The 19,780-nt window shown below is 48.9% G+C and overlaps 1 protein-coding gene across 3 annotated transcripts in view; it reads left to right on the top strand.

Moving 5' to 3' along the window:
• wwox (WW domain containing oxidoreductase) overlaps positions 1-19,780 on the top strand; it is a 306,560-nt gene that overhangs the window by 80,490 nt on the left and 206,290 nt on the right. For 2 of the 3 annotated variants that reach the window (XM_064313812.1, XM_064313814.1), the window contains exons 6-8: positions 2,838-2,926; positions 14,632-14,817; positions 18,069-18,333. In XM_064313812.1, the coding sequence (XP_064169882.1) occupies positions 2,838-2,926; positions 14,632-14,817; positions 18,069-18,333 (540 nt within the window). Of the gene's footprint in view, positions 1-2,837; positions 2,927-14,631; positions 14,818-18,068; positions 18,334-18,524 lie in introns of all 3 variants that reach the window. The other variant, XM_064313813.1, reaches the window with a different exon arrangement.

Raw genomic sequence — 19,780 nt, 5'->3', positions numbered from 1 at the left:
CCTCTACCGCGACACGTCGCTGACGCTCCATTGTCTTACCGAGCGGTTTAACGTTCGAATGTGAAATGCGGCACTCCTCAATCTCCCCGTCCGTACGTGGGAGGTTAAATCCAAAAAGGTGTACACTGAAAGCACTTTGTTTGTTTCCTTTTTTTAAAAATAAATCACACTGATCATTTGTCTTCCCGTGCACAAAAATTCTGTTGGGCTGAACTCATCGCAGGTGTTCCTTGAATTGTTTTGATTTGATATGGAAATTTCCGCAGTCTCACGTGATTTGACAAGCAGTTCATTTTCAGTTGCCGCAGTGTCTGTATGGCACACTGGTTATTCGGGTATCCCAGTTGATTAATGGAAACGTTAATCGGTTTATTAAGGCAGTAACAGCTGGAAACTGTCCATGGTCCACGCAGAGCTGAGTTGAAACCGTGTGGCTTTCTATCGGAATTAAGCTGGAGCACAGCTCGTGGTGACTCTTCCCCAGCAGTGCACATTTTCTCATGTTCGCTGGGTTCCTTTTCAAGAACAACTGGATCTTTCATTACTTCTCTTCAGGTTTTAATTTTTCCTACGCCACAAAAGACCCAACCGAGCGGCCCGTCTGCGGGACTCTGGTGCGTACGTTCACGGGGCCCAGCCAGACTGCTCGGGACGAACAGGAAGGAGCCAGGCGAGCCGAGTCGAACAGCCATTTTCCTCTCCCTGACATCAATTAACGCCATTTACATACCCAGGCGCTCTCAGATAACATGCTAGCAAAGTTTGAAAGGGCCCCTAGGCCGGCGCACGACTTGATGTTATCAGATAATCATTTTTTCCAAGTTGGAGAAGCCCTGGAGGCTAAAGTTAATTTTCTGAAATGAGACTTATTAGGTAGAGCCCTTTTGCCCGGCTGACAGGTATATCTCAGTGACGGATTGTGTGATGTCACAGGCGGCAGAGGAAGGCTCTGTTATTGGAGGGTTTCAATGTTAGGGAAAGCGGATTTAACTGTGAGCGCAGTGACTTAAGCAGCTGAGAGGCATGTTGTCAGGTGAGTCTGAGGTAATGCTGCTCATGAAGGCCCCTGTGCTCAGGTGCTTTCCCAGGTACACAGCACGGTTACACCCCCCGCTCCCTTCTTAATATTAACACAACCCTTCTGACTGTTCATCAACAAGACCCTGAAGGCTAAGCACTTGCTAAGCTGTGGTAACTATTACAGCCTTGTTATTGCACATCTATTTATGTATATAGAACATACCCACATATGCTTTGCTTCAGAGCTTCCTAATAAACCTGCTCACCCTTTATAGTTATTTTATAAAGGGTCTTAAATGTTTACAGAAACTTTACTCTATGAGCCGTGTCTGCGTTTGTTTTGGTAGTGAAGGCCGAGTGTAGATTTCCACTGCCATGTTTACGGAGCTGGCACTGGTGTTGTTTTCTCAGGTCTGGGCATTGCCCTGTTTCCTGGGCACAGGCTGATAAGAGACCCAAGGGCACCCTTTACCAGGATCGATGCCGATCGGCAGGACCGTCCGTGGTCGATGAGTATTCTGTGAGACGCGAGGGCACAATGGTGGGCCGTCTTCACCACAGTCTCTGTGGAAGACCAGGCACCATTCACACACGGAAACCTCGTCTTCTCCAAGTCCTATTTTCTGACTTCTACTGGAGTTCAGATAGATCTATCATAGCTCTTGCCTCAACTGTCTCGAATGAGAGAAACTAAATTTTACGTTCTTTGAAAATGAGATGCTTTGCCTCTACTCTACACCTACCCGGCCCAAAAATTTAGTCGAAACGGAAGTGTAATGGATGTTGTGATGAAGTGAATAACTGACACGGGCAGTTGCTTCCTGAAACGTGCACTTGAGCTCCGGCCATGAATTGCGCGGCGTCTTGAAAGGATCCATAACGACGTGTGGCGTGAATGCTGTTAAACCTAAAAGCAAGCGCCGAAGGGCTCTCAATCATGGATTTTGTTTTTGTCATCTAGTTTTGAGGGCCATTTTGTATACCATTACGGGCATTATGACAGAGGAGGCTTTTTATGTTTCCTGCGGTTCACTGACTGTCATTATTCCCCAAGAAAGTCATCTTTACCAATTTTGTATGTAAACCACCGGACTATAAAACTCCTGCACATATGTGCTCATTTGTAGCCCTGTGCAGCCACCTTCAGAGAGCCACTCCTAATATAGTGCATATAGTAAAGCGGAAATATACTGTGTTTTTCAGCGCTCTGGGCAACAGTGGAGCATCTACATCCTCAGCACTTTTCACTCATCGATTTTAGTGATATTATGGGCCTAAGATGTGGGAGATGTGTGTGTGTGTGTGTGTGTGCATGTGTGTGTATGTGTGCGTGCTATTGTGTGTGTGTGTGTGTGCATGCGTGTGGGCATGTGTGTGTGTTTGTGTGTGTGTGTGTGTGTGCATGGGTGTGTATGTGTGTGTATGTGTGTTCGTGGGTGTTTGTGTGTGTGTTTGTGTGCGTGGGTGTGTATGTGTGTGGTTGTGTGTGTGTGTGGTTGTGTGTGCGTGTGTGTGTGTATGTGTGTTCGTGGGTGTTTGTTTGTGTGTGTGTTTGTGTGCGTGGGTGTGTATATGTGTGGTTGTGTGTGTGTGTGTGTTTGTGTGCGTGGGTGTGTATGTGTGTGGTTGTGTGTGTGTGTGTGTGCTCAGAGCTGAGCACCGTTGTCAGGAGCAGAAGAGGGGGGTGATATGGGGAAGGCAGTGGCCTCACGCCCTGGACGTCTCATTCTCTCTCAGTGAGTGATCTCCCTGAACCCCCCCTGCATCCCCCCCCTGCAGTGCCTAATGCCTCTGCTTCTGATTTGCTTTTCCTGCAGCACAAATCCAGGGTGGAAGCCATGAACCTGGACCTGGCCTCGCTCAGCAGCGTCAAGGAGTTTGCTGAGGCCTTCAAGGCCAAGAACCTGTGAGTGACCTCACTTCCTGTCTCTCCTTGCCCTTACCCACTGCTTTCACTCTTATCATTCACTCATCACTCAAAAGTTCATGGTCTTCACTCTGGGGTCAGCTCACAGTAACGGGGTTACCTTAGTCAAATATTCTCGCCAGGATTTTATATAATAAAAGGTAGATGTTTGCACACAACGTGAGGTATCGTTTTTAACATTACCTCTTTTTCGGGCATTTTCCGACTTTTTTAGGCGCAGGTCGGACCGAGCGTTGCGCCCTCGGAAAAATACCGCGTTGGTGTTTTTGCAGAGCGGCGTGTTAATTACCGCGGGAGCCCAGGAGGTTGTGCGTCGAGGTGTTCTGCGCATCCAGCAGTATTAGTCGACACGGATAATATTTGGTCTCCCCCTGCTGTGGCTGTTAATCACCGAATTACATCTTTTTTTTTTTTTTTTTCCCCTCTCCTTCTACTAAAATTACAATAACAAGTCAACGCTCTCCGAGACGTACCGTAAACTCTGTCCCGGCGTTTAAATTACATTTGCGTGGTCGGCGCGGTCCGGAGCAGGGTGCTGACCTTCTCCGCTCCGGCATTAGAGAGCTATTAAATCAGAATGAGGGCACAGGGCCAGCCCCTCAAATAATAACAGTTGCGTTCCCCTTATTCTCCTCCCCCCCCCCCCCCGAAGTCAATAAGCGACTGACCCAGTCTACAAAATAATTATATCAAACTGATTTCTAGAGAGTAATAAGTCCTTCACAGTCCCCTAGTTAAACCAATTATAGCCCCGCCTTGATGAAGTTATGTTTTTCTAGAGGGGGGAAAGATGACGTCCGCACTCCGCGGTTCCTAGAAGGCTGTTTTTAGAAAACCGCGTATCTCAGAAAAGGGAATTTAGCTTGTTGTGCAGATTTGTCGAAACATAATGAATGTGATGACTGTGCTACCTGAAATAGCAGTGTTTATTGCGTGGGCATATTTTTTTAGCATGATTATTGATGAGGCCACGTTAGAATAAAGCTGTTCTCTGAAAGCCCTCGTTTGATGTGAGGCACTGCTGTCAGGCTTGTTTCAGCTTATTTGACACTTTGTGACCGAAGGACCTCTATGGTAGCACACGCTTGACTTTGGAAATGTTACTCTGCTTGTATCTTCCACTCATCTCTGAGTTAGTGACTCTGAGATTTGTCAATTAAGATTTAATAAACACTGAAAATGAGGGCGGGCACAGTGTGGGATCTGACAGAACTGAAGTGGGGAAAGTGTGATGCGGCCCATAATGTGTGGCTTGTTCCTGTCGGCCAGTGTTTGCTCAGCTGTCTGTGCCTACAGGATGGCTGCTCTACTTCGCTCCTGAGGTGTGTTTTTGCCAGGGACTTTGAAGTGACTGTTTTGACAGGAAAGTGTGGGAAATTTTAATGGTGAATGAAAGAGAGAATTCTGCTCAAACATATTTTTTTTACTTTGTAAGGAAAGTCCTTGAATCCCCCCCCCCATACTTCCTGACTTCTTTCTAAGAACATTTGCTGCCTTAAATACAAATAAATTAAATGAAAAGGGAGGGAAAGAAGAAACAGACGAATATAATGTGGAATTAAAAAAATGGAGAAATATTCTGGCATATGGGAAGTGTTCCTGTACACTATTGAGCATTTCTGGATAGAAGTCATAGGTTCATGCTCAACACCAAGAATTGTTTGCACAACAACTCTCTGTGTTGGGTGGAAAAAAAAAAAAGTCTTTTTACAGCCCTTTGCTCCGGTAATTATATAATGGGAGCTGGGAACTATGTGCAGCCTCATTTGTGAATCAGTTGTGCGAAAGTGGTGAAAATCAGCCCACTTTGTGAGGAATTAGTCCCAGCTGAAATAAACTTGCGTGAAATGGATGTTTTCTGGCAGCCGGGCGCACTTTGAATGGAACAGAACATGGCCAGCCTCAGTGGCTGCAGCGTGTTTCCAGATATGCAGTTACACTGTAATTTTGGGGATTAAGCTGGGGCCTGGTCCTGGCAGCGGTGCTGGGGGGGGGTGGGGGGGGGTTTGTGCCGTTACGCACGTATTTGTGCGCCCCAAAAACGAGGCGACGTTAACTTCTAATGGAGCAGAAGTGGGGCTGGCGGCCGCGGTACCCGGGCGACCAGCCCCGCCCATCGCTGAACTTTATTACGGGCTTATCAGAGGGCACCCTCCCGGGTCCTCGGATTGCATGGCATGTGCGCAGGCCGTCTGCATGCGCTAATGATAGACCCGGGCCGCGCTGACGTCATTGGGCCGGACGCTCCCGGCGGGAATTTCGTCTGGGTCAGCTTTTCCGGTGGTTTTGAGGACTCGTCGGTGTCCTGCGGCTTGGGAGGTTTTCTCCTGGCAGAGGTCCCCGTGTCCTCAGTCCGGGTCCTTCACCGGCCTTCTGGGAGCCCCAGGGCTCCGACAGCCTCCGGCAGCCCCCGGGGCCGGGCGGCGCGTGCCAAGACCTGCTCCTTGGTCAGCAGCCAGCCCCCAACCCGCCCCCCCTCCCCCCCCCCCCCCGAGCCTCGTGGTGAGGAATTGGTAATGAATCTTCATTTCCTATCTTCCCTGATTAAAACCTTTCACCGCTTGACTGGTGAAAGTGACCCTGCTGCCAAGTGCAGTTTGAGGCCTGGAAACTTGACGTGCTCTACTTTGTTGGTGGAAATCTGCTGGAGAAAGTGGCATATTGAAGGAAGTATGTGGAGGACGAGGGGAGGGAAGGGGGAGGGAGGAGGGGGGGGGAGGAGGAAGGAGGCGCAGCCATGTAAGACCTCCACCCTGCCAAGGCTGAGTGGCTTGCAGAGGGACGGGGTCAGGCGTTTGCAAATCCGCCGCGTTTATATACCACTGCCTCCGAAATGGATCTTCTCATAAGGCTCATAATAGAGTCTGATAGCATTTAATAGGAAAAAAAGATTAACCCATTAGCTAGAAACCATCGGGGACCCGAATCATTTATTTGGCCCAGTGACCCAAACGGAAAGCGGAGATTTGTGGGGGGAAAAAGTGAGACTTTCTCGGGGCCTCGCGGCTGTACCTTAAAGTGCGCATCACCTCGGGACAGGCCTGACCCCGCCGAGCCCCCCGCCGCACTCCCACGCCACTAACCTACATCCAATTTAATGGCCATTCAAGATGCTATTTTTAAAGATTGATTTTAAAATGGTTTTTAATCTTCCTCGATGCGATCTCTCACCCCCTCGGCTGACAGCCCTCGCCCTACTGTATTTTGAAATGTAAGCAGTATCGATCGCTGGAAGCCAGTCTATTAAGCGCGTACATTAAAAAAAGAAACGGCGATTTGAATATGAGCTTTCAGGTAAAGTTACGAAGCTTCCAGCTAAACCCCCCCCCCCCCCGCGCCGTACGAGTGTAAATCCAGGAGCAGGTCTGGCACATCAGTGCTTCCGGCGGTGGGGTGCTGGGGTGAGGCGTTCGGCGGCGTCTGAGTGGGACGCCGGATCTCTCTCGTCCTTACGGGACGTGGGCGCACGCGCGCACCCCAGGATAATTAATTGGCCCGTCTCTCCGTCCTGACGGCTCGCCGGGCTGGATCTCTCAGGCGTGGAGCCGTCGGGTGTGTGAGCGCGTCCCTCGGCCAGGGATGCCAGCTCGTTCCAGACGCCCATCCTGCTCGGTGCCGGGCAGCGAGAGACACCGGCGCCCTTTGCTGAGCTTTGCAGGCTGTGGACCTGGACTCAGTAATGACCCGTTGGGTCCTGGCCATGTACTAATGAGGTCAGAGGTCCCTTGGCGCTCGACTCGTAGATCTATGAATTTATATTATCTTGGTTCTGCAATGGCAGACAAACTGGGGCTCTGTCTTCTGTCTGGGCGCTCCTTAAAATATACACTCATCTGTCATTTATATTGTATGCTTGTACAGTTGTAGAGCGTTTGATGGCAGAACGCAACACTGATTTTGAAGTGTGTGTGTGTGTACAGGAAGAGCCAGAGCCCAGAGAGTTACGCAATTTCTACAGCAAAAGTGAGATTATTATTAGAAACAGTTCGTGGACCTCGGCTCTAGACTCAGCACGCATGCGCACGCGTGGGCTCACGCTGCAGTGAGCTAGCACAGGCCACGCCCCCCCCACGCCACGTCCAGACGACCCTCGACGCCTCGGAGCGGAGGCCGCGCGGGCGGGAGAGAGAGAGCGAGAGGGCGAGCGAGCGCTCCTTCCGCCCGCATGCCACGGCGTGTTCTCCAACTTTCCCTCGCCAGCCCAAAGATGCCCCTCTGCGTGCGCTCCGCTCTTTCGCAAGGTTGTATTTCTTCATTAGCCGTTCCCGGGGCTCGGGGAGTCCCAGAGGACGTCAGAGTACATTAATTTTCATCAGAACACGGAAGCTTTCAGGTGTGAATGGCAGGCAGCAGCTGTCGAGGGGGCTTTCTCAACTCTATTACAGCTCGTATATCTTCGGGCACAAACGCAGAAAATCATTGTCATTGGCAGGTGAAATGTAATCATTTTTTTTTCTCCCCCCCCCCTTCAACTCCCTCTCCTCTCTTTTGAATGGTCTGACCCCCACTTTGCGAGTGATTTCTTTTGTTCCGCACACCCCTTTTAATGGTGGACTGGCTTCTGGTTTTCAGTTACGTTTGCCGGTGATTGATATTTTGATAAATCATTCCGCTTTAACGCATCTGTTATAGTCTGGTAGGTACAGTAGAAACCACATGACGTAGCGAGAATCGTTTTTTTTTTTTACTGGACTTCAATACAAATTTTTGTCAGAAATAATGAATGAAAGTCAAGCTGCCATTCCAAGCCTATGCTATTCTGCAGTGCAGAGTCTTGTCTTGAGTTTTTGTTTGTAATTTTAAAATGAACTGCGTCAAGTTGCACGTCTAATTATATGCATAATAACACTTTGGCCATTTGCAATGAAAATAATTACAGAGTAAAATTACTGTTGTGGTAGTTTTATGTCATAAACTTGTCATCTGGGAACGAAATCCAATTCTTATGTACCGAAAGAGGAAGAAGGTGATGAAGAGGGTAAAAAGATGAATGTATATAAATTTGAAGGGAGTGTTTTGTTGTAGTGCTTTGCCCATAGACTGCGCTATAGCTCCTTGGGCAATTTGCAGACAGTGTTAATGACCAAAAGTCCGGGGTAGATCAGAGAAAGCAATCATTTTCTTTGTGGGGAGATTATTATTGGGTCAGAGGTTGCCCCCCCAGGGGTTTTTAAAGTAAATATATGGTGTAATTCCTCCCAGTATGGTAGTTAGCACTCCCAGCTGACGTGTGTACAAATTGCAGATCCTCACATGATGGTTCTCTCTCAGAGAAGCCCCAATGTGTTAATGTGTTGGAGGGGAGATTAAAATAATGTGGGCCACACTATTAAAAACATTTGTTAGCTTTTGCTTATGAACACGGTGCTCGGCGGGACCAGCAATTAGGCCTAACCCTAGCTGCTAAGGCACGTCGTTAAATTACATGTTCTGTTCTAGGGGACTTAACTTTAGTTTATGGGACAAAAACCAAACCAGGATCTTGGCTTGGTTTATTTTTGTTATACATGGCAATAGAGAGGAAAAGGCTTCCCCCTGTGCCTTTTATTGTAAGTTGCCCAAAGATGGGCTACATTTAAACAGTACTTAAGGTGCAACAGGCCCTTTAAAACTGTCTGAAAAGACTTGTGAACATTCTTCTTTGATGAAGGTTAATGTGTTTTTCATTTTGTTTTCGATACTCCGAATTTATCCTTTTTTGCTTTCTTTTTTTGTTTTGACTTTATTGCATCACTCCCCCCACCCCACCCCACCCCCCCACTTAAATTAGTTAAATTCCAAGCAGTTAATTGTAATGTGGTCCAGCGGGTATTTGCATGAATCACTTTGTCACTGTATTCGCACTGTATTAACCTCATTAAGAAGCTACAGATGAGCGGTCCCCCCCAGTCACCCATGGGTTTTGTTTTAATTTGCTCACAGATGTATTTTGTTCTGATTAAATCTCTCAATTTAGGCGCTTTGTTCGGCAGGTCCTGAAGAGATAAACTTGGGGGAGTAGCGCTTCCCCATTCAGTCAAATCTTATCTCGTTGCGTTATGTTACGAAAACATGTTGCTTTCTGCCGTATTGCCTTCATTCAGAGGATGATCAGAGGCCTATCAGGGGCCTTGTGTAGTATAATTCTCCCCTATCAGCAGCACTGCTACCCGAGGAACAATACCGCACAGGCAGGTAACTGTCAGTGTCCCCCTGTCACGCTCTCTCACAAATACAACTACACCTAAAGCTAGCTGGGGATGAAAGTTTGGTGCCTTTCCGTCCCTTTTGAATAGCATTACTGTACTGTGCATGGTAGACTATGTACATTACTGTAGGCTGTAAGAGCTGGTGTGTGTCTAAGCGGTAGGTCTGTTAGCAGTTGGCTACATTATAAATAGACACATGGAATTGTGGGTCAGTTTGAAGGGGTGAGGTGTTACAGGCAGTAGATTGCAATAAGTAGGCAGTAGGAATCAGTAGATACAAATATTTTTGTACAAAATGAAGTCTAATAAATGTATAAAGCTTTGCCTACCTACTGTCACCTCCTGTGTTACTCTGGATCCTTTTCCTTCAAAAGCTGGCCAGGAGTCAGTGTGTGGGTAGGTTTTTACCAGTTCCTGTATTCCTAGGAGCCCCTTTTGACTGTCAGACCTCCAACAGGGGTGCTTTGATTCTGCCATGATCTCAGGAGAGGGACAATTGGAGATATTTAAAATTGCTATTTTCTGATTCAGAACTAAAATAAATAGCATGGGCTTCCGGTGTTTTCCCAGAGAGAGAGAGGTGAGGGGTTCACTTGGGCGCCAGCTCTGCCCGCAGGGCCGCAGAAGATGCCCACAGCGCAGTCGATAAAGGAAGGGTGAGCAGTGGGCAGCGCTCTTTCCCTGCCTGGAGCGCGGGCGAGGAGGCCCGTTTCCCGTCAGACCCAGGCGGCGCAGGTGAAAGCGAACACCGGCCGCCTCTGACGCTCCTGCGCGAGGAGCGGCATCAAACTTTCTGCGCAAACGGAAATAAACAGCGCTCTAAAATCAGCGAGCGCCGACCTCCGCCTCGCCCTCTTCGAGCTGGATAGAAGACGACCGAAAAAAGTGGTAGTGGTGTGTGTGTGTGCGTGCGCGCGTGTGTCGGACATGTGCCTCTGGAAACAGTAGACCTTGTGGTTTGGAGGGAGCGTTGTTTCAGAATGTTGGGTTCCAGAGAGGCTGTGTACTGACGGGGGCTTGGCGTGGAACATGGAGCTCTGTCACTGCCTGCCTTTCTCTGGGGTGGGGGCTCAGTAGAGAGAGTGAGAGGGACAGGAAGAGGTTAGGAGAGAAGGTCTCCGTGCGGATACTCAAGGTCATTGGGGAAATCAGCGGCTGATCTTGGACATGAAGACAGGTTTTCTTGGCTGCCAGTTCCTGGCTGTAAAAGACACAAGGTTTCTGGCTGCATAAAAAAACCCTGTTAGACTGAAAAAAGGGCTTTGAATTAAAAATGACCAATAACAGTCTACAGTCTAACGGTTTAGTTTATCTTAAATCTGGGTTTGTTTTAGGAGGTGATTTTGCTCTTCTTGGCAGAATAGTCCACAATGTTTTGCTTGATTGCTGCCAAGTCTTACAGATACTAAGACAGTTGAGATTTCTCCATCTATTTTAACTGGCCGTGCTAGTAATACCTACAGCCTCCGGGTTCCTCTGACTGGAGTCAGTACACACGTTTCTGTGCAACAGCCGCCATTGTAACCTGAAGGTGAATCTACAATTCCCTTTAATGGCACAAGATGGTTCATTATAGTTAGGCATAACAATTCACAGATTCATTTTCCAGCATCCAGTTTTTAATTAATTGCACAGGCAGTCTTAAACACAGAGTACACAAATTGCCTGTGGTCCTCATAATGAATTCTAATGGAAGAAATTAAAAATTGGTGGGGTGTACTGCGAGTGTTCTGCAGCACTGGTGTAGTTTCGAGCCCAGTGGAGCGCTGCTATCACCAGCTTGGACCTCTCAGCAGTTTAGCCCCTCGCCCTGCACGTGAGGGGAAGTGCGTCCGGAAAACCGCGCGCTTAATGAAGCGCACCTCGAGCTCGGCTGCCCGGGCGCGTGCCTGCAAACGCCGCGGAGCGCTCGCTTTACCAGAGCGCTGCTTTACCAGAGCGCTGCTTTACCAGAGCGCTGCTTTACCAGAGCGCTGCTTTACCAGAGCGCTGCTTTACCAGAGCGCTGCTTTACCAGAGCGCTGCTTTACCAGAGCGCTGCTTTACCAGAGCGCTGCTTTACCAGAGCGCTGCTTTACCAGAGCGCTGCTTTACCACAGCGCTGCTTTACCACAGCGCTGCTTTACCACACGCTGCTTCTACCTACAGCGCTTTACCAGGCGCTGCTTTACCAGAGCGCTGCTTTACCACAGCGCTGCTTTACCAAGCGCTGCTTTACAGGCGCTTTACCACAGCGCTGCTTTACCAAGCGCTGCTTTACACCCAGAGCGCTGCTTTACCACAGCGCTGCTTTACCAGAGCGCTGCTTTACCACAGCGCTGCTTTACCAGAGCGCTGCTTTACCAGAGCGCTGCTTTTACCAGAGCGCTGCTTTACCACAGCGCTGCTTTACCAGAGCGCTGCTTTACCAGACGCTGCTTTACCAAGCGCTGCTTTACCACAGCGCTGCTTTACCAGAGCGCTGCTTTACCACACGCTGCTTTACCAGAGCGCTGCTTTACCACAGCGCTGCTTTACCAGAGCGCTGCTTTACCAGAGCGCTCGCTTTACCACAGCGCTGCTTTACCAGACCGCTGCTTTACCACAGCGCTGCTTTAACCAGAGTGCTGCTTTACCACGCGCTCGCTTTACCAGAGCGCTGCTTTACCAGAGGCTGCTTTACCAGAGCGCTGCTTTACCAGAGTGCTGCTTTACCACAGCGCTGCTTTACCAGACCGCTGCTTTACCAGAGCGCTGCTTTACCACAGCACTGCTTTACTAGAGCGCTGCTTTACCACAGAGGTGCTTTACCAGACCGCTGCTTTACCACAGCGCTGCTTTACCACAGAGGTGCTTTACCAGAGCGCTGCTTTACCACAGAGGTGCTTTACCAGAGTGCTGCTTTACCACAGCGCTGCTTTACCAGAGCGCTGCTTTACCAGAGCGCTGCTTTACCACAGCGCTGCTTTACCACAGCGCTGCTTTACCAGAGCGCTGCTTTACCAGAGCGCTGCTTTACCAGAGCGCTGCTTTACCAGAGCGCTGCTTTACCAGAGCGCTGCTTTACCAGAGCGCTGCTTTACCAGAGCGCTGCTTTACCACAGCGCTGCTTTACCAGAGCGCTGCTTTACCAGAGGCTGCTTTACCAGCGCCAGCTGCTTTACAGAGCGTGCTTTACCAGAGCGCTGCTTTACCAAGCGTGCTTTACCAGAGCGTGCTTACCAGAGGCTGCTTTACCAGAGCGCTGCTTTACCACAGCGCTGTTTACCAGAGCGCTGCTTTACCAGAGCGCTGCTTTACCACAGCGCTGCTTTACCAGAGCGCTGCTTTACCACAGCGCTCGCTTTACCACAGCGCTGTTTTACCAGAGTGCTGCTTTACCAGAGTGCTGCTTTACCAGAGTGCTGCTTTACCAGAGCTGCTTTACCAGATGCTGCTTTACCAGAGCGCTGCTTTACCAGAGCGCTGCTTTACCAGAGCGCTGCTTTACCAGAGTGCTGCTTTACCAGAGCTGTTTATCACAGCGCTGCTTTACCACAGCCTGCTTTACCAGAGTGCTGCTTTACCAGAGCGCTGCTTTACCAGAGCGCTGCTTTACCAGACCGCGTGTAAAGTTTCGCTGCTGGTCTGCAACCGCACCGTTCCTCTGAAGGGATCGTGTGTATTTACTCATTGACCCTCTGAGAGACCGCTTTGATGGTGCTGCTGCTATTTAAATCTGTGAGAGGGATGACTAATTTAACTCATCTCTGTATGAGCTGATATTTTCCTGGTTGCTGTGTGTGGCATTGTAACTGATCGCACATTATAACTGATTCTTTCAAGTGAAATAGACAATAAACTGGTAAACCATGTAGCCTATGTCATATATTTAGGTTCTGAAAGAGAAGCAGTGTACTGAAACACCAATTAATGACGATTTTCATTCAGAAGATATATGCTTCTTAATATCCTGTAAGAGATTTCACATGATATCAAGTACGGTGGGGGAAAAGAAAAAAAAACTCTATGAATTAATTACGTATTTTAATGAGGTGGTGTTGAGACAGGAGGTCACAGTGCCATGTGATATATGCTTTGTGTTGATATCTTGTGAAGTCCTCGGGTGTGCGGTTGAGAACTCAGCGGGCCTTGGGAAAGGACGATGGTGCGCGTGCGGTAATTCGATTTGCGAGTCCTCCGATCCGCGATCGCGCGTGGAGACGGCTCCTCGGCCGTTCGTTCTCTTACAGAGGGGTGCTGGCGTGGGCTGGGTCTCCGCCCCCATCCCATGCGATGCAGCGGCCCCCCGTTTACCGTAGGTTTCCTAATTCAAGTGCGCTCCCTTCTCCTCCTCCTCCTCCTCCTCCTCCTCCTCCTCCTCTTTTCTCTCAAAGAGGCCCGTATTCTTCCGCGGCTTATGATGACTATTCAAGGCGGTGTTTGTCTTGGCGCGCGGCCAGGCCCTATTCAAGCGCCTACCTTTCTTTAACCGCGGGGGAATCTCGGAGGAAACTGGACGGCGTGTCAGTAATTACCCTCGGTCGTATAAACTCATTCCGCCTTGACTTCGCTTAATCGCGGGCTCGGAGCGGGCGGGCTGGCGGTTCCGAAACCTGGGCGTGGCCCGAAAACCGGCGGGCTCCGTCCCGCTCCTCGCGCCTCGTGGCGGGGCGGCACCGGGCCGGGCAGCTCGAGCGCTCGCCGGGCTTTTAGAAGCTGTAATGAAGCAGGGGCCGATGTTTTCTCAGCTGCTGGTCACCAGGCCTCGTGGTTATGTAACTGTGGGGAGGAAGTGCCTCGGTGTCTGGGGGGGCGGGGGGGGAGTGCTGGAGGTTTTTGGGAAGAGCGGTTGCCATCTTGCTCAGTCAGGCGGTCAGTCGTGTCAGAATCCGCCCTTCCAGCCAGGAAGGAGAGGAATGGCAAAGTGCTTTAGTGCGGCTGTTTCATGCTTGCCTTACACACTACTTACATTCGCTTCAATGTAAAACAGTCGCTCCGCAACCTCAGCCTTCAGATACACAATTGTATGATTTAGAATTGATGTTGTGAATTAATTAAAGAACACAAGTCAAAATGATGGTGCTTTAAAGTGCCCCTGGAATAGCATTAATGAGGGCATTTCCTTTTGTTGGTCATCCAGGATGTAGACCATGTATAAGAACAGGCACCTCATGATGTGATCAGGACAGTCAGCGAAGCTGCCTCACTTTCTACATTAATGTCTGAAAAGTAAACACCACCTGCATTGTGTTTAATCCACAACGTTCCATCATAACACTTTGCACAGTGGAGAATATTAAAAAACTGAGGTGATTGCTTGAAATATTTTGAGAAGGTATGTTAGTTTATAGCTTCTCAAGAACAGTTATACTGTGAGTTGTGATATAGCTGTGCCTGGATCCTGAGTTACTTCTTCTACAGAATGTCATCACTGGATAAAATGTATGAGGTAAATATATGAGGCATGATGTGTGTATGATATGGTATGATAGGGGTGTATAGTTAAGTTGAGCCGTTTGCCTCCCCCCCCCCCAGAGCCCTGCACATCCTGGTGTGTAACGCAGCCGTGTGCACCCAGCCCTGGAAGCTGACCGAGGACGGGCTGGAGTCCACGTTCCAGATCTGCCACCTGGGCCACTTCTACCTGGTGCAGTGCCTCCAGGACGTCCTGCGACGCTCGGCCCCCGCCCGCGTGGTGGTGGTGTCCTCCGAATCGCACAGGTGAGTGCGCCCCCCCCCCCTTCCCCCCTGCGCTGTGCTGTCACGGAAACGCAGCGGGTTGCGCTGGTCCGTCAGCCTGTCCGTCAGCGTCTCTCTCTCTCTCTCTCTGAAAGGCCGGCTCTCAGACGTGTACAGCCGCGTGAAACGCGATCGTCTGAAAAACATCGTCAACTTGACAAATGACCTTATCAGCCGAATCATTCACGCACTGTCCCAATATTTGCTGGACTTCTCTTTGACCCGCTCCATCTGTGTTTCTTTTTTTTCTTTTTTTTTTTTGGTCGGGATAATCTCTGCAGTGGTCGTTCTAAAGCCCGCCTTGCGCCCCTCCTGTCGTTTCGCCAAGCATTCCACGCTGGTCACTCTGGACGGCCAGGAATTGATTTTGGCCGGAGATGGAATAGAGATTGATTAAATCAGAACGCAACGACCTCCATAGATTCGCCACGCAGTAACCCCCCGACACCGTGCCAAGAACGTACTTGGAGTTATTCTAGCAGAAGAAGCAATGCAATTAAAGTCCTGCTCCATGAATTCCAACTGCCGCGCGGCGCGAGAGCCAGGATACATTTTTTCGCGGATATTAAAAACAATCAGAAGAGTGCGGCTGCCGTAGCCGTGGGATAAGGTCCATTATGAAGATGACCGCTCTGCGTTTCGTGAGAATCCCATAAGTGAACTGAAATTAAAATGTAACATGCCCTGCGTTTGTTTAATGCACATTTATAAGAGCTCGAGTTTGAGCTGTAAATTTAAAGGACAGAGTTCATGTGGACGCAGAGTAGGTGGGTTCATGGAACTGTACTGAGTTCATAAGAGGAAAAAGATACCTTTTAGAAAAAGGGGGGGAAAAATAATCTAATATTACATCTTTCACAAAGGCTACTTAATTTCAGACTTTTTGGAATTGCTCCTATTGAAGCCCCCGTGCTTCCCCCCCCCCCCGTTCCTTTATTTTATTTCTTTCTGGAAAGCTCAGATGCTGACCTTTGACCCTTGCTGCAGATTATTTTTAAGCCCCTTTGCCATAAAATAAAACCTTGACCCCAAGGGACTGGTGAGAGAGAGACTGAGACAGAGAGAAAATGGAGGGAAAAAGGCAAGCCGGGGTTTCAAATGAAAACTTTATCGCTTCCCAACACCGGGGCTTACAGTGTAACTGACACAATGCAGATAGATTTACTTCTCCTTATTACATTAGCTCCGGCTCACGTTAAAGGAAGAAAAGCCATAGAAACTATCTGCCGTTAAAAGAAATGCCCTCCCCCTTCTGCAGAACTGTTAAAAGACACAAAACCTTATCTTGTAATTAGATAGTAACCATAATCTGCTTGACCCTATCTTGTAGAATTAGGCCAGTTTTGAAAGGTGTAAAAATACAGTCCCAAACTGAGAATAGTTGAGTTGAGGCAAAGTGCAGTCAGTATGGCAGCTCAACAAAGATGTGCAGGTAAAAAACAGGCACTATAAATTGGATAGTGCTCCCCCAAACCCCATCGCCACACACACACACGCATATGCACACACATGCACACATACACACACATCTATATAGGCATGTGCACCACACACACATAACCATGTAAAAATATGGCTCTATTAAAACTTGTACTACTTCAGATTCAAAACGGCATGCTTTGAGAAGCTAGAATAGAGCTTCCTGGGCACACAGTAAAACTAACAGGTGCTAACAAAACAATGCCAGGATTGCTGGCTAGAGGCTAAACAAGAATCTGTGGCACAGAACCCCTCAAGAGTTCAAGTTACGGTATTAAAGAAAGCTTGCAGATGTTGCATTGTGTGTCCAAAGGCACAACTTAGGGCCATAGCGAAGCAAAGGTAACATTTTCTTTTTTTCGTTTTATGTTTAATAGATTATGATGTGAATAGTTAATTCATTGCTTCCATCAAAACAAAACAAAACAAAGAAGAAGAAAAAAATTGCGCTCAGGGAGGTGCCTGCCACTTTGATATTTTCCGAGATTGTGATGTATTACTGTGACTGCGCAGTAGCATAGCATGTCCCATTCCAGCCCCTTGTTCAGGGACCTTGTCAAACATCTGGCATTTAACAGCTCCGTCAGAGACAATTAAAGAACGTCATGTTGCTTCTTTGATTTGTATTCAAGCATGACATTAGTATACTGTGTGAAAAAGCTGCCGTCTGCCAGCCCTCGTTCCGTCTATGTGTGCTGTACACTAGCGTGTTCCCGCCTCTTTTAGAGGTTAATCCTGATTATTAAACCAAGCCCCCATGGAAAACAAAGGATATGCTTGAGATGGCACTCTTTGACAAATATGAAAGGCCTGTCATTTGCTCACGTTACCTCTGGCAAATGCAAATGACTGTGTTTGTAATGCACCTATTTTCCCAGATGCATTTTATTGGCTGCGGCTGTTCTTATTAACAGACATTTTTAGATAAATTTAGTGATGTGTCCAGAGCGATAGAATCATAATTTAGTGCGTTGAAGCAGTGTGGAATAGTATTTAAGGAACTGGGCCCATATCCAGATGGTTGCTGGTTCAATTCCCAATGGGGGGTGCTGCTTTTGTACCCTTGAGCAAGGTACTTAACCTGAATTGCTTCAATAAATATAAAGCTGTATAAGTGAAAAATGTGTAAAACTGTGAGCTATGGAAGTAACCCTGTTAATTAGGAGGTAGTAGCAGCAGCAGCAGCAACAGCAGCAGGATTAGCAGCAGCAATAGTAGTAGTAGTAGCAGCAGCAACATTAGCAGTAGTAGTAGTAGCAGCATTGGCAGTTGTAGTAGTAGTGCTTGTAGTAGTAGCAGCATTGGCAGTGGTAGTAGTTGCAGGAGCAGCAGTAACAGTAGCATTAGCTGTAGTAGAAATAGCAGTTGCATTAGCAATAGTAGTAGTAATAGTTGCAGCAGCAGAAGTGGTAGTAGTAGTAGTAGCATTAGCTGTAGTAGTCGTAGTAATAGCAGTAGCATTGGCAATAGTAATAGTAATAGTTGCAGCAGTAGTACTAGTAGTAGCATTATCATTAGCAGCAGTAGTATTAGCAGTAGCATTAGCAGTAGTAGTAGTAATAATTGCAGCAGTAGTAGTAGTAGTAGCATTAGCAGTAGTAGTAGTAATAATTTCAGCAGTAGTAGTAGTAGTAGCATTAGCAGTAGTAGTAGGAGTAGCAATAGTAGTAGTAATAGTTGCAGCAGTAATAATAGTAGTAGTAGATGCTGTACGGATCTCATTGGGGCCGGGTTCTGAGCGCTGTGTGTTGCAGGTTCACAGACCTGGTGGACACGTGTGGGAAGGTGGACCTCGCGCTGCTGTCTCCTGCTAAGAAAGACTACTGGTCCATGCTGGCGTACAACCGCGCCAAGCTCTGCAACATCCTCTTCTCCAACGAGCTTCACCGCCGGCTCTCCCCCAACGGCGTCTGCTGCAACGCCGTGCACCCTGGGAACATGATGTACACCTCCATCCATCGCAGCTGGTGGCTGATGACGCTGCTCTTCAACTTGGTCCGCCCCTTCACCAAGTCCATGGTAGGGAAGCCCTCCCGTCCCCCCCTCTCGCTTACAGCCTGTTGGCGTTGTGATGTCCGCGCGCTCGCCGCAGGTCCTGGCTGGTACCAGGTCTTTGTGTTTTGCTCGCTAAAATGGTGGCGTGTGCGTTCAGCACATTGGTTATCATCATGGCGCTCAGACTGGTTTCCATGATGCTTATTTCTGAATAGGGGCTGATAGTGTATCACTCCTTCGCTGGTTCCGCTGTGCCGTGTCGGAATATCGCACGGTGGTTGGTGACGGACTCCGGAAGAGTCATTCCGGGGACTGGATCAGACTGGTCGGAGCAGGGACGCGTGTTGACATTGTGTGTGCCGTAACTGATTCACAAGGGCCACAGCAGGCCACTGCGGTGTTATCACCTTAGCCTCGATACAATCCCCCTTTCAGACATAATGTTGTCTTTGGCCTGTGCCAGAGCACGGGCGGGGACACCGTTAGGGCACCGACAGCTCAGGAAATACCTTGGGGATGGAGTGGGGGGGGGGGGGGGGATACCCTGGATTATTACAGAGATTTCATTGTTTGTTTTCTCTGTCTTCTCCCTGTCTGTTTATTTTGTGTCGAAAGTTCCGCGCCTCCCCATTGGTTGGATCTCGTGGCGGCCGCGAGGCTATTGGGTTACGCGTTTCCCGCCGCTCGGCTCCGCTGGCCGTGGCGCTGCGGCTGCGCTCGCTCTCGCAGATGCGCTCCCCCTCTTCCCCGCTTCCTCCAGAGTCGCTCCCATTTCAGGCACATAAATTATCCTCAGACAAGCGCTGCACTGTCTCCACTCCACATCTTTGAAGGCTAGGGGGGGGGATAGCGCCTGCTCCCAGGGCCGAAGGAAGATACGCACTCTCCAGCCAAACGGGTCCGCCGATGGGCCTAGCTGTAGCGTGCGGGCGTTTTCGCGCTCCTGCAGGCCAGCGGCCCGGCAGGCGCTCTCGCTGGTGCCGCGGTGTTAAAGGGCGGAGCGAGAGTTTATCCCGAATTCGGCGCGCCCCTGCTCCAGAGCGCGTGCGTACGGTTCCGTGTTTCTGGCCCGTGCGCGCGCGCTCCCTGAATCAACTGGATTGTTTCACCTCGGAGAAGCTGACATTCATGCGCTTTCGCCTGAAGTGCGGCCAGATACATGCTGCAGCGAGGAACTGTAAAATCGAATACTGTAATTTATTATACAGACCATATGGGGGTCCCTGTACTGTAGGGTTTATAGAACATACCGTTTCGTGCTTTGGGCCACCCTGATGCTAATGTATGCTTTTTCATATGAAAAAAAATGCAATATTTCTTTTCAGGGTATTTCAACTTTGTGTTGGCACTCACTGCTAAAGCAGTTAGGGTGAAATGTGAATAAAATTCATTTACAGCAAAGCATGTGCCACAAATAATAAATGATAAAGATATACTTGGCATAGCATATTCATGTGTCCTCATATTAGTG

This window comes from Anguilla rostrata, chromosome 16, assembly GCF_018555375.3.
Source record: "Anguilla rostrata isolate EN2019 chromosome 16, ASM1855537v3, whole genome shotgun sequence".
Lineage (NCBI taxonomy): Eukaryota > Metazoa > Chordata > Actinopteri > Anguilliformes > Anguillidae > Anguilla > Anguilla rostrata.
The sequence above is the reverse complement of the archived record's forward strand: the minus strand, read 5'-3'. Positions and strand labels throughout refer to the sequence as shown.